General features: G+C 36.5%; 1 protein-coding gene across 1 annotated transcript in view; it reads left to right on the top strand.

The window, feature by feature from the left end:
- Positions 1–6,263: 6,263 nt before the first annotated feature.
- Positions 6,264–22,945, top strand: part of LOC110018205 (nudix hydrolase 10-like) — a 31,640-nt gene continuing 14,958 nt past the window's right edge. The window contains exons 1-3 of the mRNA XM_020715449.1: positions 6,264–6,565; positions 17,814–18,040; positions 18,756–18,821. Coding sequence (XP_020571108.1) covers positions 6,415–6,565; positions 17,814–18,040; positions 18,756–18,821 — 444 coding nt within the window. The 5' untranslated portion in view covers positions 6,264–6,414. The remainder of the gene's footprint in view (positions 6,566–17,813; positions 18,041–18,755; positions 18,822–22,945) is intronic.

Raw genomic sequence — 22,945 nt, 5'->3', positions numbered from 1 at the left:
TCCGTTCCAGACGTTTGGGAGAAAAAAATATTAGGATATGTTTTAATTGAAATTATATTTGAATATTTTGCTATTAATTAAATAGGCTAAGAGTTTATTTGGGATTTTTTTAAAATTTTTTTTTTTTTAGATGTATTTTTAATAATTTTTCTATTTTTAAAATGTTAACTTGTAAGTTGTAAACACACGAAAATAATATTTATATGTAGAGTTGCAACTCTAATATGGCTTGATTAATATTGAATCATCTTTGTTCAAATTAATAAATAAACTTAGTATCTTTTATGATTGAAAGTTTAAATAAATCGAAGCTGAACATAGTATAAGTCATTTATCAATGTTCACAGATAAATTTATTTGTTGTTCAACAAGTAGCTCGTTAAATACTATTGATACGTTGTTGAAGAATTTTCATAATCTCGCATGATATTGAAGCATAACACAAATCTAGAGGTAATTTTTTAGTAATAAACATTTAGGTTTTGTTTGGGCCAGTTGCAATTGTTTGAATAAGCAACTGTGAAACTGCTGCAAATGAAACTGTTTTTCAAAAGACTATGATGATTACAAACACCACACTAAAAACAACTTTCCACCATATAACTTTCTAAAAATCAACAGGAAGTAGTTCTCAAAACAGAACCGTTGTGACGATCTGAAAAGCAAATCAAGCAGGAAGTTGTCTCAAATAGGCTCCCAAACTTTTATTAAAAATCATCCAAAACTTCAATATCAGTAACTTATTGTCAAACTAATCAACTTTTCGAGGCGGACACAATGATATTAAAATTGGTCTAATTTGAGTCAGATCAAACATAGGTCAAGTTGTTAATCAATTTTTTAAGTTTTCAGTGCATAATTAGAGAGTCAGACGAATTTCAAACTTGACATGCTTATAGTCATGCCAAGCGTCTCGACAATACGAGTCCAATGAGCCCAATATCATTCCATTTTGATATCATTAAGTTACTTTAAATGCTCACAAAAAATATCGTTCAATTGAGGGAATCTTTTTATGTCGTTTGATCAGAGAGGTATGAATTCTCTTTTTTTTTCTTAAATATGCTCTATATAAATAGAGTCCTACCCCTCTCTTGAGAGGAGACATATACCATGAGCTAAAGGAGGACCGGAGATTGGAGAAGGAGTTAAAGCCCGGTATCATTTTTGCACCGAAGATCTGGTGACAACCACTCCCGATCATTGTACAATGAACATTATACCTTAAAGAATTGTATACTCCTTTCCCAGATTTGAGGCAAGAACTTATACGTGTAATCACCAATTCGTATTTGATTGTTCTAACAGAGCCATGCCCCGTGTTTTTTTTTACTTTTATGGGTTTTAAGTGTGTGTTGGATTCTCATACAATACTAAGATTATAATTCATTGCTCCACCATCGCAAATCTTCTAACACTTATTAGTTTGTCGATGTTTGCGGGAAAGATAATCTAACTATTAAAGTACTCGTGAGACTTATTGTATGGCCACCAAACGCAATGCTCTCTACAATGGAGCATCTCGCTCCAATTAATCATTTCAAGGGCCAATTACAGAGCAAAGGGCGTCGACCTTCGCATCTTTCCACTCTAGAAGGCATTCTTTGCTGGCAAGGGCACCTTAAACCATCTCTAGAAGATTAAGTATACGGGATGGAGAAGTCTTAATTGAAGATTCTCTGGCTCTTATGCAAACCTCAACAGTCAATGCCTGCACAACCATATGAAGCTTACTCACCACTAGTTCAACAACCAACGATAAATGTCCTACTCGAACATACTTGTAATGTGCCTCCCTGCTATAAAACCTCACCCTGTTGGGCTGAGACTTTCTCGATGCTAAAAGTTCCACCCATTCATCTCGTACAACTCACCTGACACTACCCCATTTACTGTCGCTCCTATGATGTCATCTATGATAAGTTGCAACGCCTGATCTGAGAACAGTTCCCTTTAGAGTATAAGAATCACTTCATTGGTTATCGCAACTTTCAATAATTTTCTCCTATACAAGGCAGTCTTCCAACATCCCCATCCCAACGGTTTCAAGCTCTGAAGCATCGACTCTTACAAGGGGGTAACTGACCCCTACGAGCACAAAGATAATTATCGAACTATCATGCACATTAAACATGTCACTGACGTGCTTCTCTCTTGAGTATTCTTTGTTCCTCTCAAGAGTCAAGCTTGCACCAATTTCTACTCTTTCTCGGGGACACTATTAATACCTTTAACGAGCCTATCAAATTGCAGATAGAGTTGTTCATAACAAACCAAATAATCATCAAAGATTCATTCTACCTCTAGAGAATTCTTCAAAATGAGGGAGAATCGCTAAAACACTACTTTCATATTTTCTCAACCAAAGCTCGTCAGATCTCGGTGTGAATTCTAAATTGTTGAGAGGAGTTTTTCTTTGAGGGCTTCTCCTTGAACTTTCTACTCTTCATTTATGTGGGAGACAGTCTGATATTAGGTCAATCTTGTCCATCACATCGAAGTTTATATCATTTGAGATGATGCCATTCAAAGCTCATAACAAAGAAAGCCCAAATCATGACCTCCATCCTCGGTCTGCAAACCAGTGTTGTGAGCCTCGACCTAAAAAGAAATATACACAACTCAACACATTGTGTGCCAAAAACTTGATGGTCATTGAAGATTAAGTGACCTTCAAGTGGCATCACCTTATGAACCCTAATTAGAGAAACCATGGACAGTATTTTCACTTTCACTAGAGTCGTTGTCACACCTCTGAAGCATGTAAAACAACTCAAGGAAAATTTTGAAAGATCAATTCAACAAGGGTACTCAGGTCGGTTGCGCAAGAAAAACCTGCCAATACAGACAACTCTCTCATTGCGGAGCAACAAAAGCATAAGCAATTGTGTGAGGTCACCAAGTAATTGGCAAAATTCAAACATTGCCAGAGGGTCATTATTGTCTGACCAAGTCTTTATCACTACATGTAGAGAACCATAAGAGAAAAAATCACGCTTCGAGTCCATCACATTTAACGATTCTGACTTAGAAGGAGTCCAAGTCTCCCATCAATGCCCTCTTATCATCAACATAAGGATTGGTGAACTGTGCTACAATATGAATAGGCATACTTGATAATGACATCTTCGTCAATGTCATATTTTACTCCACATTCGTTACTTTAGTGTTGACTATGAAGAAACTTCATCCTACATTTGGTGCATTATATGGGTTCAATAATCAACCCACAAGAGTAGGAGGAATGATAAATCTCTCGGTTGTGATTGGAGAATCACCCCAATAAGTGACTCACTCCATCTTATTCATCATTTTCAGGTTAGAATTGGTGTACACCTCCACTTTAAGAGGTCTCTACAATTCATCCCTGACATCATTACTTTTGTGCCACACCTCAAGCTGAAGTTCTCAACCTTTGCATGGTTCAATGTCATGCATGGAGATTAACATAAAACATAATTATGCTACATTAGGCAAACCCAACCATGTTGTGACGCCGAACATCTAAAACTTTCATCCCTGAGATAAGGATGTATCTCAACGAACTTCCACCGTGAAAGGCTTATCCATGTCCTGCTCTCAAGTGACAATCATTCACAAATGGTGCGGTTTGGTTCTTTGTTCTCTGATAAGCAAAGGTCAAAATATCTTATACAAAGAAACTAAAACATCTTAGCATGGTCCCCCCTGATATGCCTTGAGTCGATCTAAAGATAATCATGCACTCTTTAAAGGTGAATCCATCCTTCAAGTCTATCGTTTATAATAAGCACAACTTCACCCTGGATTGTCTACAAGCCATCAAACATGAAGTCAAAAAGTTTATAGATGTAAGGTTCATACGGGAGGTACACCACCCTGCATGGCTGACAAATGTCATCATAGTTAAGAATCCTAAAGAAGATTTAATGATGTGTGTCAACAACTCTGATCTCAATAAGGCATGCCTGAAGGGTGGCTTTCCCCTCCCACTTATAAATCAACTCGTTGATGCAACATCAGGAAATCATATGCTCAATTTCTTGGATGCCTACTCAAGATACAATTACGTAAAGATGAATCTGAGACACGAAGAGATCACCTCCTTCCAAACAGACATTGCTTGAAATTGATATTATATCATGTCATTTTGTTAAAGAGTACTGGTGCAACATATCAGCACATCATGCATAAGGTTTTCAAAGATATCATCAGACATGCAATAAAGGTATATGCCGGCAATATGCTATTAAAAAGTTTGAAAGAATGTCAACACATATCTCATCTAGTTGAGTTCTTTCAAATTCATCGTCGTTGAAACATGTGCTTAACCGAGCTAAATGTGCATTTTGAGTCACGTTGGAGAATTTTATGGAATTCATGGACACTCATTGTGGATTTGAGGTAAACCCAGAGAAGATAAACGCGTTGAGAGGCAATGTGCCTTGATGAACGTCAAGGAAGTGCAGAGGTTGAACTATTACATGACCGTCCTATCGCAATTCTAGGTCCGCTTTGGAGATAAGTACCTATTATTCTTTAATGTATTGAGAGGTGCTCAAAATGCCTGTTTTTAGTGGAATAAAGAATGCCAATCCAATTTTAGCAACTCAATACATATTTAGCCTCACGACCCCTCTTTTCAAAGCTCTTCCAACGGGTTTTGTTGTCATTAACCTTATTTTTTCATCTTACACGTTGAAATGTGTTATGATTAGGTAGGAAAACTTTGTCCAATGATCTGTCTACTACATCAACAAGATTTTCTTCAACACAAATAATTGCTACACATTGTCATACTAGATTGTGCTAGCCCTAATAATATCAACAATATGATTCTTTTCGTACTTTCAAGCCTATGCAATCGGTTTTGTATGTATCTCCCTTTGAAGGCTATCCTACAAAGGCCAAAAGCTACGATAATATTAGTTAAATGGTAGTAGAGTTGGGAGAGTTCGACATTCATTGCCTATCCCAACCAAACATCAGATCACTAGTTTTGACTGACATTGTGATGAATTGCATTGCGCCTACCTTTGATGAGTTAACTCTTTCTCACCCGGTGTCGCCTTAGTGGACCTTATATATGGACATAGCATTTGTATGCTTTGTAGATAGTGCTAAAATATTGATCATCTCCCTGAAGCGGGACATATTGATGTACACACTGCCTCAATTTTTCAACTACAACAATCGTGTCAAATACGAAACCCTCGTTGTCAACTTGGGTAATAATTCATGTAGTCGAGCTGAAGGGTCATTTTGGATGAACCCGATCACTTTTTTGAGATGAAACATTGATGATGTTATTGCGTTAGTTTGCTTCTGTCGTATGGTCACCAACTTCATCACTATTTAGGATGAACTATATAAGAAAATATTTGCGAGTTCATATCTCAAATGTCTTCTATCATCTGAAACCGGTTACACTCTATGTAAGGAACATTTCAGGATATGCAGGAGCACCTATGTGGTAAAGCTCTCACCTTTAAGATATCGAGACAAATATTTTACTGGACCGCAATCAAGCAAGATGCAATGGATTTCGTACAACAATGCAAAAGTTGTCAAGTACACTCCAATCTTGCCCATACGTCGCCAGTAGAACTGACATTCCTTCTGAGCCCCTAACCTTTCGCCCAATGCGGGTGAACCTCATTGGACCATTCCTGATAGTTACCAAATAGTGTAAGTTCATCTTTCTAGCTACCAACTACTTCACTCATCGGGTTGAAGTTGAGTCGTTTTCCAAGATCACTAAATTCAATGCCAAGTAGGTTGTTTGAAAGTATATTGTCCATCGCTTCGGTCTCCCTGTGAAGATTATCGCCGACAATAAAACATAATTCTTCAGGAAAGTCTTCATATCTTTCTGCAACGGATCTTCATATCCAATATATGCATACTGTCGTAGCAAACCCTCGAATGAACGGGCAAAGAAAAGAGACAATTTTGACCATGTTCATTGGGTGTCATGCAATACATCATTTTTGTTCTCCAAGAAACATGAGCCAAAAGGGCAACATGCGAGATTTGAATCCATGACTTGAGAGTGGAAAACTAACACGCAACTACAGTCATTATATCATGAATAAAAACTTGGTTCAAATCCCTAACTTCTTGATGAAAAATATTGTCGAATTTCTTAATTTCTTGAATTTTAATAAGAAAAACTGTGAGTATTGGATGGCTGACTTAGATGACCGGACATTTTGCCTGCATCAAATAATTATACCACACAAACAAGAAAAAAATAATGAGAAATTATTATGGCTGTCATTCTTTACATTGCCGTCAACGCAGGGCCCAGCTAGGCGTGGACTCGCTGACTCCAACCAGCGGTGATGCCTCGACCGGCGATGATCAGCGAGTCGCCAAAATCATTCCCTTTTACCTCAATCGAACTGTTTTTTAGGGCTGCTACTTTTGCTTCAGATGCTAAGATCTCGTGCTCCTTTGCTCTGTAATGGGACGGTAGGCCACTGCCTCTCTATCCGGGCTTTTTGCCGAAAGCCATTGTTGGTTTCGGTCCCACAGATGCGAAAGTGGCTCCGATGTTTCGACCATCAAAATAGAATCTCCAGAGGTGTTTGTTCCCCATTCCCTTTATGTTTCTTTTGTCTAATTTGTATTGGTGTTATTTGTGGAGCCGAGTTATTTTGCCTATTAGTTTCTGCTTTTGTTCAGCCTTCAATTGTTTGTAATTGTAGAGATAAATTTGCAATAAAGGTATAACAGTTTCCGAAAAGTAGATTTCTGATTCTTATTGCTCATCTTTCGATGTGTACAGTAAGTTATGTATAGAGAGAGTGTGAGTGTATAGGCGGTGAAGTGATAAGGTTGTCTGCTTATGTTATTGGGCTAGGATGAGGTGAGCTGTTAAGGAGTTGTGGCTGAGATGAATTTAGTACAGAAAGGGCAGATTATCTTGGTGAAGTGGTACCCCCCTTCAAGGTGAAGATGTGGTCGAACTATTGTCAGCTTGCTTTGAAGAAATTGGTGACTGAGAGGAGGAGACTGATTTGGTGAAGATGTTGATGTTTTGGTTGTCTTCATGATATGTAATATGATTATTTTATTGAATTTGAGATGTCCCTTGATAAAGTGGTAGTATACTTCAACGGTTTCATCCCAGCATGGAAGATTGGTCTGTTAGCCGATGAGATTGTGGAGGTAATATCAAAGTAAATTGGAGTAGGCTGAGAGGATGGGCAATTTAGTTTCCTGAGAAGATGACAAAGCCATAGAACATCAGATGTGGCAGTGGCAAGACTTTGTGTTGTGATTTGGGGGAGGATCTGACAACTGTGGGTTGTTTCTTTATAATGTAAGAAAAAAGTATGGAGCCAGGGAAAAAGCAACGGCTAGTGATAGACTTTCAGTCTTGTGCATTCCCGACCCAATTAGAGTTAGAGTAGGGGTGAAGAGTAAGGTCACTTGTTGAGATAGGAAGGTCGTAGGTGGACGTACCTTTGAGATAGTGAGGGTGCTGTTTCGTGAGTTGTTAATGATGACCTATAGGTTGATGCAGGCATTTGTTGAATTGGTTGATTGCACAAGCGATATCAGATTGAGTAATGAAAAGATATAGAAGTGAGCCTACTGGCTATCGGTATTGAAAAGGATATACAAGGAATTGTTGGGCCGAAGTGAGAATGTTGTTTTGAGGGAAAATGAATAAGATCATGTTAACACTACGTCATAATAGTATTTTTAAGATTGCTAGCAAGGTGATTGTGCTGATGGAGGAGGGACGAACTTATATTCTTAGAAATTGCAATATGTTACCCAATTGTTTGCTGCTGGAGGCAAGGCCAAGGTTGTGGATGAGATCACAAATTGCCAACGATTGATTCCTAGTTATCAGGATGTCATCCACATAGGTGAGGAGGTAAAGGTGTACATTGTGTCGATGCTAATTTAGTGAGGAAGGATCACTTGAGCTGAGATTAAAGCTATATATGAGGAGATGTCTATAGAATGTAGACTAACACTGGAGATTGGTGAATATATAGATGGTCATAAAAGTTGTTGTGAAGGACGGCGTTGGCAATATCGAGGTGCTAAATGGGCACTTGCGATGGACTACAAGAATGAGGATAATGCGAATAGTTGGACGCTTGGCCATTAGATTGAAGGATTAGTGTTAGTCGATGCCATGCTACCATCTGAATCTTTGAGACGCATTAGAGTTATGTTTGATTTTATACGCCCATTTACTTCCTAGGATGGCGTGCTGAGGTTGAGGGGGTACCAAGCATCAAGTTCCTTTTTATTGTAATTCTAGAAATTTGCCAAACTTTGTTTGTTGTCATCTAGAAAATTTGAGACCGTGATTTAGCATGCAGTTTCATTTGGAGGATGGAGCTAATGACTAAGATGAAGGATTTGTTTTTATGGGGAACTAGCTTTTAATTTGGTTTACATAGGATGGATAGTGGACGCCAGAATTGGTGATTGTGATTGTAGATGTGAAGAAGAATTGGTTTCTTGGATGTTGCAGGAGAAAAATGGGAGGACATTAGTGGAAGAGGTTTGGAAGATGTTGCTTTGTGTTGGTGTGAGGAGAGTTAGTTGATTGGCCGCTGGAAGTGAGAGTGTAATGGATGTAGGGGTTAGTGTAAGGGGTGAGGGCTACTATGAGGTAGTAAGTGTTGGTGGCAATAGCGATTGAGTTAAGTTTTTGTAAAGGAGTGTTGTATCATTGAAGTTGACTTGGCGGTTGACTAAGATTTTGCCTAAATGGGGATTATAAAAATGATGTCATTTGCGATTAGAAGAATAATGGGGAAATACACAAGCAGTGGAATGATGTTGAAAGATCTTGTAAATAATTATGATTATATTCCATATTTGTTATACTCTATATTTAGAGTTTTATGAATTGTATGAGCGATCTTAGGAATCACTATTTATTTTCTTCTATATTAGGATAGTTAGTTGAATAATATATTTCTTCTTAATTAGGGAGATTAGCTGTCTTTTTTGTCCCTAGTTAAAACTCTTTAAACATATGTACATCAATATAGAAAAGTGATTCAACCCTCTTATATTTTTTTTCCACTGTTTTCATGGTATCAGAGCCTGCTGCTCGTTCGTCGAGATTGTGATCGGAGTCGTTGGTGCAGAGACCCAGAACTCTGCTTTTCCTTTCTTCTGCTTCGTCGTCGCGAAGCAACTACAACTGGAGCTCGCTCGGAAGGCAACGAGTGGATCATGTCTCGCTGGAAAGGATCACGACAGAGAACCCTCACAACACAATTGCTGGGAAAGGAAATCGCACTGTCCCAGACATTGCGCGTGTGGTTGACGAAGCGATCCCGCTTCTCGAATTCCTTTCGGCTGTGAAGGCCGAAATCTTTTGCTTCGGCGGGCGAATCTCGGGTTTCTGCTGCACGCTCATAGACAACACGTGCTCGAGCAAGTTCACCGTTCTTCATCTCTAAAATGTCTGAAGTCACGTCTAGGACAAGCCGACCTCTTCAGCCATCTCAGTCCGACAAAGAGAAATACGTATGAAAATCATCCCATTCAGATGACTACAAGCTGACTAAATGGCGATAGTTTTCTTCGATGGTCACAATTTGTTCACATGTATCTCTGAAGAAGAGGAAAGATTGGCTATATCACAGGTGATACTGAGCAGCATGACGTGAATGACATAACTTTTGTCATTTGGGATGCGTAAAACTCAATGATAATGACATGATTGATCAGTTCCATGAATGAAGAGATAAGTGCAAGTTACTAGTGTTACTCTACAACCAAGGAAGCCTACAACCAAGGAATTATGGGACAATGTTTCAGAAATGTACTCTGATATTAAAAATCAATCCCAAGTTTACGAGTTGACCATACGACTTGGGGAAATTTGCCAAGGTGAGGATTCTGTGACGAAGTATTTCAACTCTCTTAAGCGGATTTGGCAGGACCTGAACTTATTCAACAATCATGAGTGAAAATCAAATGATGACTCCAACCAGTACAAGAAGATAGTGGATACTAACCGAATCTTCAAATTTCTTGCAGTTTTAAACGTTGAGTATGACGAGGTCCGTGACCGAATAATTGGAAGAAATTCTTGCCTCCAATTGGTGAAGTTTTTGTGGAGGTAAGGAGAGGAGAGTTAGAGATATGTGATGTTGGGGAAGAAAACTGCAGGTTCAACCGTGTCCGTGGACGGATCAACACTGGCTATTTCTGAAGCTCAAGTAAGTAAGAAAACTTATCATAACCACCGTGTAGAAGACAAAAATAACCTGCAATGTGACCACTGTGGAAAGCCACGTCATACTCACGAAAAATGCTGGAAGTTGCATGGTAAACCACCTAATAGTAAGGGAAAAAATATGGTGTACATGCACACTTACAACAAATGATGCTGAGTCATCTCCACTTAGTAAAGAACAATTAAATCATCTTCTTAAACTGCTGAATTCTTGCTCATTATTAAATGCTCCTATCGGTTGTATAGCACAAACATGTAGTAATCATTTGACTTTATCTGTTCTAGGAAGTACCACTCTTTGGATTATAGATTCAGGAGTCTCTGATCATATGAAAAACTATTCTCAATTATTTGATTCGTATTATCCATGTTCCAATTCCGAAAAAATCAGAATAGCTGATGACAGTTTTTCATATATTGCAGGAAAATAAAATATTAAAATTTCAGAAAAAAATTCTCTGAAATCAGTCTTACATGTTCTAAAACTTACATGTAATCTTCTTTCCGTTAACAAATTGTCTAAAGACTGATTATTTCATTCTTTTTTTCTCCTTCCAATTGTGTTTTTCAGGACCGGAACTCGGGGAAAGATGATTTGAACTGCTAGAGAAATAAATGAGATGTACTACTATGATGGAACTGATTCTGCGAATAAAACAACTCATGTATTAGGTAGTACAAGTTCAAGCTTTGACTATAATCAAGTTATGTTATGTTATAAAAGATTAGGACATCCTAGCTTTCCATATCTCAAATCTTTATTTCGTAAACTATTTAAAAGTATTGATTGTTCAAGAATTCATTGTGAAGCTTGTAATTTAGCTAAAAGTCATCGTGTTTCGTTTCCAATAAAATCATATTCTGCTTCAAAATCATTTTATTTGTTGCATAGTGATGTTTGGGGTCTATCCAAAGTTAACACATTTTATGGAAAAAAATAGTTTGTAACATTTATTGATGATCACACACAAATTTGTTGGGTTTATTTATTGGAAAAGAAATATGAAATTAAACAACGATTTAAAGTTTTTTTCCACATGATTGAAAATCAATTTCAAACAAAAAATGACATTCTAAGAACAAATATTGGGATGAAATATTTCAACAAATATTTGAGAACATTTATTTTGGAAAAATGTATTTTGCATCAATCTACTTGTCGTGACACACCACAACAAAATGGTACTGATGAAAGGAAAAATATGCATTTACTTGAAGTTGCCCGAACACTTATGTTTTCTATGAATGTTCCTAAATATCTTTGGGGTAATGCACTCCTTACCTCCCGTTATTTAATAAACAGAATGCCATATCGAGTTCTGAAATTTGAGACATCTTTACAAGCCTTGAAAAATTATTTTTTCACATCTAAGATAACAGCTGATCTTTCTTTAAAGGTTTTTGGATGTGTTTGCTATGTGCATGTCCCAAATGTGTTTCGCTCAAAACTTGATCCTAAAGCTGAAAAATGTGTTTTTATTTGTTATGCTTCCAATAAACGTGGGTACAAATGTTTTAATCCAGTTATAAAGAAATTTTTTGAGAGCATGGATGTCAAGTTTGTTGAGGATCACTCTTTTTTTCAAAAGAATTTTCTTCAGGGGGAGAACTTAGTTGAATAAAATAATTTTTGGGAAACTTTACCGATTTCTTTAATTAATTCTGATATGGAAACTAGGCCCAACACTACTAATCATATTTTACCAGATGTTACTTTATCAGAGACGGGGAGAAGTACTTCCAACAGGCCATAATCCAATGGACCATAATCCTCAACATGAACTGCAGGTTTATACTAGGAAGAAACTCCATAAAGTTACAACCCCAGTTATTTCCTCAGCAGAGGTTCAATCAACTTTGCCGAATAATGACCCTACAACTCAGAGTAACATTCCCTCTACTTCAATCCCCTTGATCTTTCAATTATTTTAAGAAAATTAATCCGAACAGACATGAAACATCCTATCACAATACTTGTCATATGAAAACTATCAAAAAATCATATAGCATTTGTGTTTAGGGTTTCTAATATGCTTGTTCCGAGAACTATTTATAAAGCATTAGGTGAACCGAGTTGGAGATTAGCTGTGATAGAAGAAATAAATGCTCTTAAAAAAAATAACACTTGGACTGCCATTGATCTACCTAAATACAAAGAGACGGTTGGGTGCAAATGAGTGTTCACGGTGAATTTTAAAGCTGATGGAAGTGTGGAGAGACACAAAACGAGGCTAGTAGCAAAATGATTCACTCAAACTCATGGTATTGATTACCAATTGGCTTTTGCCCCTGTTGCTAAAATTAACTCTATTAGAGCACTTCTTTCTCTTGCAGTTAACTTCAACTGACCACTTCATCAATTTGATGTGAAGAATGTGTTTTTAAATGGAGAATTGCAAGAAGAAGTATATATGGACCTGCCACCCAGATTTGAAGAAAAATTTGGAAAAGGTAAAGCGTGCAAATTAAAAAAAAACTTTGTATGGGTTAAAACAGTCTCCTAGAGCTTGGTTTGAGCGTTTTTGTGTTGTTATAAAGAGACATGAATTTTCTCAAAGCCAAACTGATCACACTCTTTTTTCAAACATTTCATCAATGATAAAGTAGTCATTGTGATTGTGTATGTAGATGACATAATCACGACAGGGGATGATTCTCTTGAGATTAACAACTTGAAGATGAAACTTGAAGCTGAATTTGATATTATGAACTTGGGAAAACTGAAATATTTCCTTGGAATAGTGTTTGCAAGATCTAAGGAGGTAATTTTGTCAATCAATGTAAATATGTACTTGATTTACTCAAAGAAACATGAATGAAAAGTTGCAAGGCAGCATATACGCCAAATGAACCTAATGTAAAGTTGAAGACAACAATAACCAATGAGGTAATGGACAAAGCATGCTATCAAAGATTGGTAGGGCGACTAATCTATTTGGCTCAAACTCGACCTCACATAGACTTTGCAGTGAGTGTTGTGAGTCAATTCATGCATTCACCTGGACCTACTCACTTTGAAGCTGCATTCAAAACTTTGAGATACCTCTAAAGAACTATTGGAAAAGGAATTTTGTTTAAAAAGGGAGAACATCTTCTGATAGAGGCCTACACAGATGCAGATTGGACAAGAGATGTAAATGATAGAAGATCCACCTCAGGTTATTGTACTTTTGTAGATGAAAATTTGGTTACTTTGAAAAGTAAAATCCAAAGTGTTGTGACAAGAAGTAGTTCTGAAGCAAAATTCCGCTCGGTGGCACATGGATTCTATGAAGTGTTATGGATAAAAAAACTCCTGGAAGAGTTGAAGATTCATATACCAACACCTATTAAAGTTTAATGTGACAACAATACTGCAATGTCTATAACTCATAATTCAGTTCTACATGACAGAACAAAACATGTAGAAGTTGACAAACATTTCATCAAGGAGAAGATAGATAGTGGTGTGATATGTATGTCCTACATATCCACTGCTAGCCAAACAACAAATATACTAACAAAATCTCTTTCCAAAGTGCAACACGAGAATCTAGTTAGCAAGCTCGCATTGAGTGACATCTTCATGCCAGCTTGAGGGGGAGTGTTGAAAGATTTCATAAAATAATTATGATTATAGTCCATTTTTGTTATACTCTATATTTAGAGGTTTATGAATTGTATGAGTGATGTTAGGAATCACTATTTATTTTCTTCTATATTAGGGTAGTTAGTTGAATAGTATATTTCTCCTTAATTAGGGAGATTAGCTATCTTTTTTGTCCCTAGTTAAAACTCTTTAAATAGCTGTACATTAATATAGAAAAGTGATTCAGCCCTCTTATATTTTTTTCCACTGTTTTCAAATGACCTTCAAGTTTTTTACGGAAATGGGATGGTTACCACGGAAGCAAGTGCAACCAAATACTCAAAGATGACCATAGATTGATTATTGTTTGTATGCTAGCTAATAGGAGGAGAACATTTTGTTAAATATGAATGACAGTCTATTTATTAAGTAATTTTAAGCGAGGAGTGTGCTATTTCAGAATTGATACAGAATAGCTGAGTAGAGTAGAACTGTGCAAGTGGTGTCTTGAAGATGATAATCTTGATTTTCAATAGTGTCATTTTGTTAGGGTTTATGAAGGCAAGTAAATCTTTTACTGGTATCATGGTTTTGTAGATTTAAGCGGATTGTATTTGAGCAGTATTCAACTTCTCCATTAGATTAAATATATTTAATGTGTGAACTAATATTCAACCAATTTCCGAAATGTATAATTTTTTTCCATTGTTTTAAATTTTGACCATAGGTATATCCAATAGTAGTGATAATATGCATCAATAAACAAAATATAATATTTGTAATCATTGATCGAGGGAGTTGGGGATGGACCCCATACATCTGTTTGTATCAATTCTAGAGGAAGATATGAATAAGTGCTTTTTGTAATGGGAAGTTTGTGATTTTTTGATGAAGTACAAGCATTGCAAGAAAGAAAAAAGTGGAAATATGTAACGATTCATCGGTATGGGAGATAGAAGTGGTAATGCGTTGCTTAGAATGGTTGAACCATTGATGCCAAGGAATAACAATAGTAGTAAATTTTAGCATGGTGATTGAAAATGACTGCATGGGTAGTAAGTAGAATCCATTATGTGTGTTGTCTTGGAGGAGGTGCTTGTTGGTATGCTTTTTTTTGGATGCGAAAACTAGTGGAGTTAAAGGTGAATCAACAATTATCATTAGCCAATTTGTGAACAAAAAGAAGTTTTTTGGAGAGTTGAAGAACATAGTATAATGGAAGAGAGTGAGCTTATGGGTTGGTGTGGGAAGATTGCTTTTTGCCAGCATGGAAGTTAGGAACCAAATGCGTGTTTCCGACTATAACCTGTTTTGATTTGGAATAGGGATGGTAGTGTTGCATGGCGTCTTGATTAAGTTTCAGATGTGAAGAAGCTCTATGATCATGCAACCAGTCTTGGAAGGTTGTGGGTGGATAATAGAGCCTGTTGAGGGGGAGTTGGTTTGTAGTGTAGATTGGATTTATGCCAACTGATAGTGCCAGGGTAACCTCATTTGCTGCAGATTTGGCATATATTATAGAGTGACTGCCGTTTGGGTGTGTAGTGGATTCGTTGGGTGGAGATGGGTCTGCTCCGAGAAGTTTTGCATTGATTAGTTTATAATGGACAAGATTATCTTTGGGTGAATAAGCAAGAATGTTGTTTTCCAACGTTGTACAATAGGGAATACAAATCATTTATGTAGATGGGTGTTTAGTTGGTTCAGATAACTGTTTGAAGGCTTGATAGGTGGGTGGAAGGTCATTGAGGATGTGGAGAATGATGTTTTCAGTATCGAGTGTGGTGCAAGCTATGGTGATATTGTTAACAAGAGATTTGATTGCAGTGAGGTATGGGTCATGGTTTGATTTTCCCATGGTAAAGCAATTGAGTTCATTTTCAAGTTGAATAACTCTCGATCTATTTGAAGATTTCAGTCTCTTTTTAAGAGTTCACCATATTTTGGAGCTGGATTGGATATTTAGTAATTATGTAAAGAGGGAATTGGAGAGAGTGGAGATGAGGTCTGTAGCGGGATTTTGATCCATTTGATTTAAGAGAATATAGTCAGGATTGGGTTGAGGTTGTCCAAGACCCGAGGTAATTGATTGAGACGATGGTGGGCGGTGTCGTCAAAGAATTAGTCAAATGCATTTGCGGAGAATAATTCAATGTCCGGGTTTTCCAGATGAGATAGCATTTGGCTATAAGCGGGGTGGGGGAGATGGTTTTGAGTTGAAACATGAGAAACTTTAGGGATGGAGGAATGATAGCGTCTGTCATTTTGTAGATATATAATGTATGCGGTGGATTATTTGGAGTACAGGGCCGTTGTGAATCCGTGAGAGAATGGTGAGCTTGACATATACAATATAAAAATGAATTTATAACAAGGCGGGACAATTACATACCTGAGATGTAGAAGGCGTCTATGTATACAAAGCCTGCTACCATTGATCTCCACAGGGAAGGCACATACCACATGCGGAGGAATGATGCTTCTCACATAGCATCAGAAGGATCGCTTGCCCAAGCTACAGCAGGACAAAATCCATCATTTGATTGTAGCAGAAGGATGAATCCACCCTCGACAAAACCTTATAAAGGAACTTGAAAATGAGAGAGGGGAGGTATGGGAGAAAATGTGAGCGAAGAGATGAGAAGCTAGGTACCCGAGATGCTCAGAGTGTGAGCTGAACTTACCCCTTTTCTGTGATTCTTATTACTCACTTTATACTGTGTACATTATGCTTTTTATAGGAAGAGTTTGCGGTGACATCATTTGCAGCTTCATGATGTTCAGCTAGTATGAGGTGAGCTGTTAAGGTGCTGTGGCTGAGATGAATTCAGTACAAAAAGAACAACATTGTAGGGACTTGTGCAATTTTTTAATTTGCCCATGGTTGGATACTTACCCCATGATATTGTTGGAGCTTTCAAGCTAAAAGTTATGAGTTTTCTAGAGAGTAAAAAGTTCAGATTGCTTTGTTGTTGAGGGAATTTAGTTTTATTGTTGGCACTCTATATACTTGCCTTGATTATTTTCCTGGTCATCTGTGTTTCACTTATGGGTTTTCCTTAGGTTTTTGTTTGGAATGAACCGCTTCTCTTCACTATTTAATTGTTCAATTCCATCTATATCTCAGTATTTTATGATCAGTGACAAAAAGTTATTATCTTATTGCAATATGTAATATCCATGCGATATATGTTTAAATGGGTGCTGGAGTTTCTGTCAGAACTCTTTGATTTTTCTCAAAGTAAACGTTATGGGCATTTTTCTTCTTGCTGAAATATACATGTTTTGGAGTCAAACGATTTCAATTACTTTGTCCTGCGAGCTAATGTAGCTTGATTTTCAGTGCCTTTGAATGTTTAGTTTGATTTAATCTCATTTTTTATGTTGATTTTTACTTTGATTTAAAGTTTCATTGATTTATCCGGGGTGAATATTTCATACTGTGGCATCATTCTTCCTTGTGACTCGATTTGAGTGTGAATATTGGATCCTTGATGATTGATTCGAGTTGATTGATTATTTTTGGTGTAAAATATCCTTAGGTCATGTAAATAAAGGCAATATGATACTTTTGTCTTTTTCTTGACTAATAATTGTACTGATACCTTTAAGTTTATTGCAAAAGTAATCTAATTTACTTGCTGATCACTCACTTTTATCAGCCGTAACAATTGGCCCTATTGCGTTGGAACTAAGCAACCCCAAATCCCAAGCTTTTAAGTTATGCACATTTAGCTCCACTTGTTTGTTTCATTTTGCTTTCCCATTAATCTGATTTTACCTTCATTTATAGTTGTTTAATTTGCATGGTAAACTTTATGATTTATTTGATGGTTTCCATTAGAAAGCAAAGCATAAGTTTAAGGGATAATCACAGGTTCTTTGAATGAAACTAAACGCTATTTTAGCCCAACTGTCAAACTTCCACTTAATCCGTGCAAATTGGTTCATTTTTTTTTATTGACTAACCATTATAAAATTGTTATGTTAATTGTATAATAAAAAATGATTTGCTTAGTTGTGCTTTTCTTCTGCAAGTTCCACCAGGTTTCATGAGAAGACTCACAGGTCAGTTGAATGAAAAGTTTTCATCAGCCTCAGTAAATTCTTCATCCAATATGTCGCCTTTGTTGTCTGATGCTGAGATTCTTCCCGGAAGAAGTGATGACCACGGAGGAGTAGTTGTTGAAATAAATGGTGCCCCAATGAGTTCTGATTCTTTTCTCTCTTCATTAAAGGCATCAATATCACAGTGGAGGCAACAGGTGAGTGATTCAATCATGATTTATAAGCAAGTGAAGTAATTTCACGCAGTCCTTACAAAGAATTATATTAAATATCATTTGGTGTTATTTTAGAATCAACACCAAAAAATATAGCTAAAGCTTTGAGTGCATTTTGAATTTTAGAACACAACATGAAAAATTAATTTCTACTTAATTAATAGTACATAAGCTGATTCGGATGAGGAAACAGAAAGCAAGTTTATCATTCTATTTTAAAATCTTTAATCGTTGAAAATTAATTACCACCGTCATGGACCCGAACCATATATCAATAATTTTATTTATTTTTATGGAATCCTCATTGTTATTTTCTCCTATTAATAGTTAAATTTGGTGTTAAATTCCATGTTTATTGACATTCTTCTGTACTTTGTTAAATTCTTTGATTTGTTCTTGCTTTTTCAATTATTTTTGCATGACAATTTTATCTCTCCATGCCCACCCTCCATCCTCACCATATTAAAAAATTTCTGCTGCCAGTTATCTTCTGCTAAAAAGTAACAATAAGCCTGCTCCCAATACCGTTGATTCAACAATTTTTATTCTTCCTTGTTGAAAGATAAACTCTACTTATCTAGGATTTTAAACTATTTCTTTATACTTAATCATCCCAAACTGCATGCATTATTAATTCATAACTCTTTTATGTGATGATACCTGCTTGGGTTATTTTTTGAAATGTTTTTTCTTCCAGGGGAAAAAAGGTGTTTGGTTGAAATTACCCATAGAACATGCAAATCTTGTCCAGTCTGCTGTTGAGGTAGCTAATCTTCAAGCATGACTCTTTAATCTCCATATGAGATGAGAAATTATGTATTTAAAGGAATGTTGATTTACTTTAGTGAACATTTTTGAATGATATTTAAATTGCAATGTTTTTTTTTTTTTTTTAACTCTAGTGTCCATGCCATTGTCAAACCTATAGCTTTTAATGCAAAACTTTCTGTTCACTGATTGATTTATAGCCTATACCTTTCGCTTCTAGGGTGACTTGGGCATATATTTTGTATTACTTGTGGAAAAGCTTACAAATGTTAGTCAAAGGAAGATGCCTTAAGTGCGTGTTTTTTGTAGATAACAGTCTCTAATCAATGAGATAAATGCTAAAACAGGCAAAAAGTCATTGAATAAAATTTTTAGAAGATAAATTACTTACAATTATTAAAACAAAGACTGAATATACGATACACACTGTCAAGTTGTATACTTTTTAGTCAAGATGTTTTAGAAAAAATAGTGATATCTAAATGTGATATGTTTAGCACTTTAAAGCTATTAAATTAGAAGAGTGCGAATATACTTGTGTTGAGTGGTTAAAATGTTGAGCTGCCTCAAGATTGCTACATGTTAAGAGGACATTATAGAGCCTCTAGGACAAATTTTACAAAGATGCAAGTGTTGTATTGATTTTAGTGTTAGATAATAAAGTCTTCGGTAGCTAAATTTAGAATGACATAGATGAGAATGTGAAGTTGATTTTGTAACAAAATTAGGAAGGATGAATTAACGAATGACTATATTATATGAATAGTTGGAGTTATATCTATTGAAGATGAGATAGTTGAAAATAGACTTTTGTGGTGTAAACTATGAGAACCTTTTTTTCAAAGAAAACTTAGAAAAAGCCACGTGCTCATGAGTTATGTAAGAGAATGAGAGAAAATATTGGGTTATAGTCATTCTATGAGGAGGCAATTAAAAAATAGCAATAAATGTGGCATAAATTTATAGTGGTTTAGTCCACGAGTCAACATCCTCTTACATGTCAGGTGATGGATGAGTATGACACATCTCAAGAGTGTGCACGCGCATGCACATGTGCTAGAGAGAGAGAGAGAAGGGGGAGAGAGAATTTCAAATTATAGCCGTTAACATGCACAAAAATGTGTGAGTGAGCATGTGCAAGCAAGAGAGAGAGAGAGAGAGAGAGAGTTGTAAGGAAATTATATTTAGTTCACTTGAGATATGGGATTTATATTTTGTTGAACAACATGCAATCTTCGGAGTTGAAAGTTTGACTCGTGCAAATTTATTGTGCTTGCAAAATTAGGATACCTGTTTTTGATTGGATTCCTAATGTTGAAACTAGGACTTTGTGGCTGCCTTCTTGTTAATAATGTTAAAACATGCCATTGAGCAACCATGTGTATATTTGAGGGGAAAACAAAATGGAGATTCATAACTTCTCATATAAAAAACTAAAAAGTACATATCATGATTATGGAAATCCTGCCTTCTACTCCACTTCCTATAGCGCACAAGGCTTCCCTAAAGTGCATGCATGGTACTTTTATCTCCTACTCGTAATGTTAGTCATTTAACTTGCCTTTCAGCATTGTTTAGTCTTCTCTCTCTCTTTTTGCCCCCTTTCACCTAATTGATTTTGGGGATCATTGTTGCTTCTTACCAATTTGAGAGCTGTCGTAATTGTGGCTATTCCTGCAGCTATTTTTCAGCTCATAATTTTTTATATTTCTACGATAGGTTCTTCTAAACTTTTATAAATTCAACACATGTTGAAATAAAAACTCAACCTATTCCCTTCAACTCTTGTTAAAGTCCATGAGAGTCCGCCTAATTATAATATTATAGGATGACCGAACAATTTTTAATTATTAAAAAAACCTCATAGAAGGTTCACCTCAACATAGAAAGCCAAAAAGGTATGTCTTTGATCGTATTCTCCTCTTCTCATAATCTAAGTGACAACACAAATTGGAGATGAAATATGTAATTGCTGGGTAGACTTTACAGAAATGTTGACGACATGATAGTTGTGAATGGAAGTACTCACTGAACAAAAAATCAATACTTATAAGAGTTATCAGCATTTGAAGCAGGAAACCATATACTTTTGGGGAGTAGCATCAGCGACCTTCCTCCTTCCAAGCGATGGAGGCAAGGCAACATATAGAGAAATTAACGTCTGAATTAATGGTACATGGGGAGAGTATGTGTTGACCTCATTTTTGAGGTCATTACTACTCTTTTTTCTAGGATCCTAGGATCTAGCTCTAGGAGTTTTTATTGACTATCTTAGAAAACTAGAATTGATACCCACAATTTTTAGAAATTAAAAAAAAAAAACACTTTCTATATTTCCTATAATGTCTAGCATTTATGACCCAAAACCATCGTCTTATGTACGAGCGGTTAAGGACTATTATGTGAAGACTCAGGGAGAAGTTCTTAATAGGATTTCAAGCCCTAGGAAAACATCGTCACGACTTTTTCGTCACATACACACACCAAATGCACAAAATTTACAAAATTGCACGAGGTCGGTCTTCAATTGAGCCTAAAGGACGGGTGAAAATACGAACTTCTCCGGATGACCTCCGACGGCGAAACGGACCTCGCCAGCGCGTCCGAAATGTCAAAAATTTCTAGAAAAGACATCTATATTCAATAAGTTACGACGCACGAATAAAACACAAATTATTTTTTATTTTCCAAAAATATTAAAAACTCTTTATAAACTTTACCCATAAATTATAATTACATTAAACCCTAAGCCTTATTTACGACTCCACCCACACCCTTCACCATCTATTCGACCCATTCACGGGTTCGAACAGGTGAAGCGCTCGGCTGTCCCTCTCGCCCGTGTCCTAGCTTCCATGGTTGATCCACGCGGCTTTTCTCTGCCGTTCGAGTATGCGACACGCTCTCCCGTCTCTTCCCCTTCTTCATGTGGCAAATTAGCCGCTCGACTCTCCAATTGCAGGAGACAAGTTGGCGAGCTGGCCGACGCTTCTCCTTCTCGAGGCTATACGTTCTCCTCATTTATGGTGTCGATTCCTTCCTTCGCTCGATTGGTTGGCCAGGGCGATGATGACAAAGACACGCCGGTGGTAGAGTAGAATGATATCTCATCCTATAACACCAGGACTCAATTCTGGGACCTGATGAACTGTAGGATGAAACGACATAAGACTAGAATAAGACTAGAGGGGACCCGTACCTTCTTAGGCTGTTGGTAGTCCTAGGCTCGGTGACGTGATCGACTTGTGGACAATCATTTGTTTTTCAAAATTAATAAAATAAATTGATAAGGACAGATGCAATATTTATAAAAAATATTTTCATTACAAAATCAAAATTAAAACAACTTGTCTTTTGTATGCCTGATATACGTATGCATGTTAAAACTTAAGTTTTAAAGAGGTGTTACAAATTGGGTTGTCCACTTGTTGATTGTCGATCCTGGGTTAAGGAATACCCTCCTAAGTAAGGTTCAGTAGAACATTCAGTGGAGTGTCGGACTTTACGCATCCGGGTAACCGAGTAGCCTTTGATGACCCTCGAATACTGATATATACCGATTACTGATGTATATTGGAGCATAGCCCCGACCCGAGCGCTTGCGGTCCCCTCTTTTCGGATTTTTTTTCGTATGTTTTCTTGGAATTTTGGACAAAGCACTCGTGGATTTTTTTTCGGGATTTTCCTGAGATTTTTTATTATTATTTGTCAATTTTTCCGAATCTTTCGTCGTGGATTTATTCGTCGATTTTCTCGAAGTTTCCAAACAATATTTCTTTATACAGTGAATAATAGCTAGCTTAAAGGAGCAGCAGACTTCTCAAATTTACAGGTGTGATTTACCTTGTAGTTTTTATTTATTTATTTAAAAGCATGCTATATTACTTTCCCAGCATGTTATACTGTTATTTTTAGCACGATACACTCTTCTTTCAGCATGCTATATTGTCTTTTCTTTCTACTGTACACTATACTGTTCTTTTCTTTTATACTGCATGTTTAGTTATTTTGATATACACCATGCCTTAGTTGGGGATAACCTAGTGGTTAGGTGCGTTTTCAAAACTAAAACTAAATCTGGAGGTGCTACAAAGAAGAGCTTGTAGCGAATCCTGTGGG

The sequence above is a fragment of the Phalaenopsis equestris genome, unplaced genomic scaffold (genome assembly GCF_001263595.1).
Source record: "Phalaenopsis equestris unplaced genomic scaffold, ASM126359v1 Scaffold000006, whole genome shotgun sequence".
Taxonomy (NCBI): Eukaryota; Viridiplantae; Streptophyta; class Magnoliopsida; order Asparagales; family Orchidaceae; genus Phalaenopsis; species Phalaenopsis equestris.
Note: the sequence above shows the minus strand (reverse complement) of the source record. Positions and strands in the feature narration are given on the sequence as shown.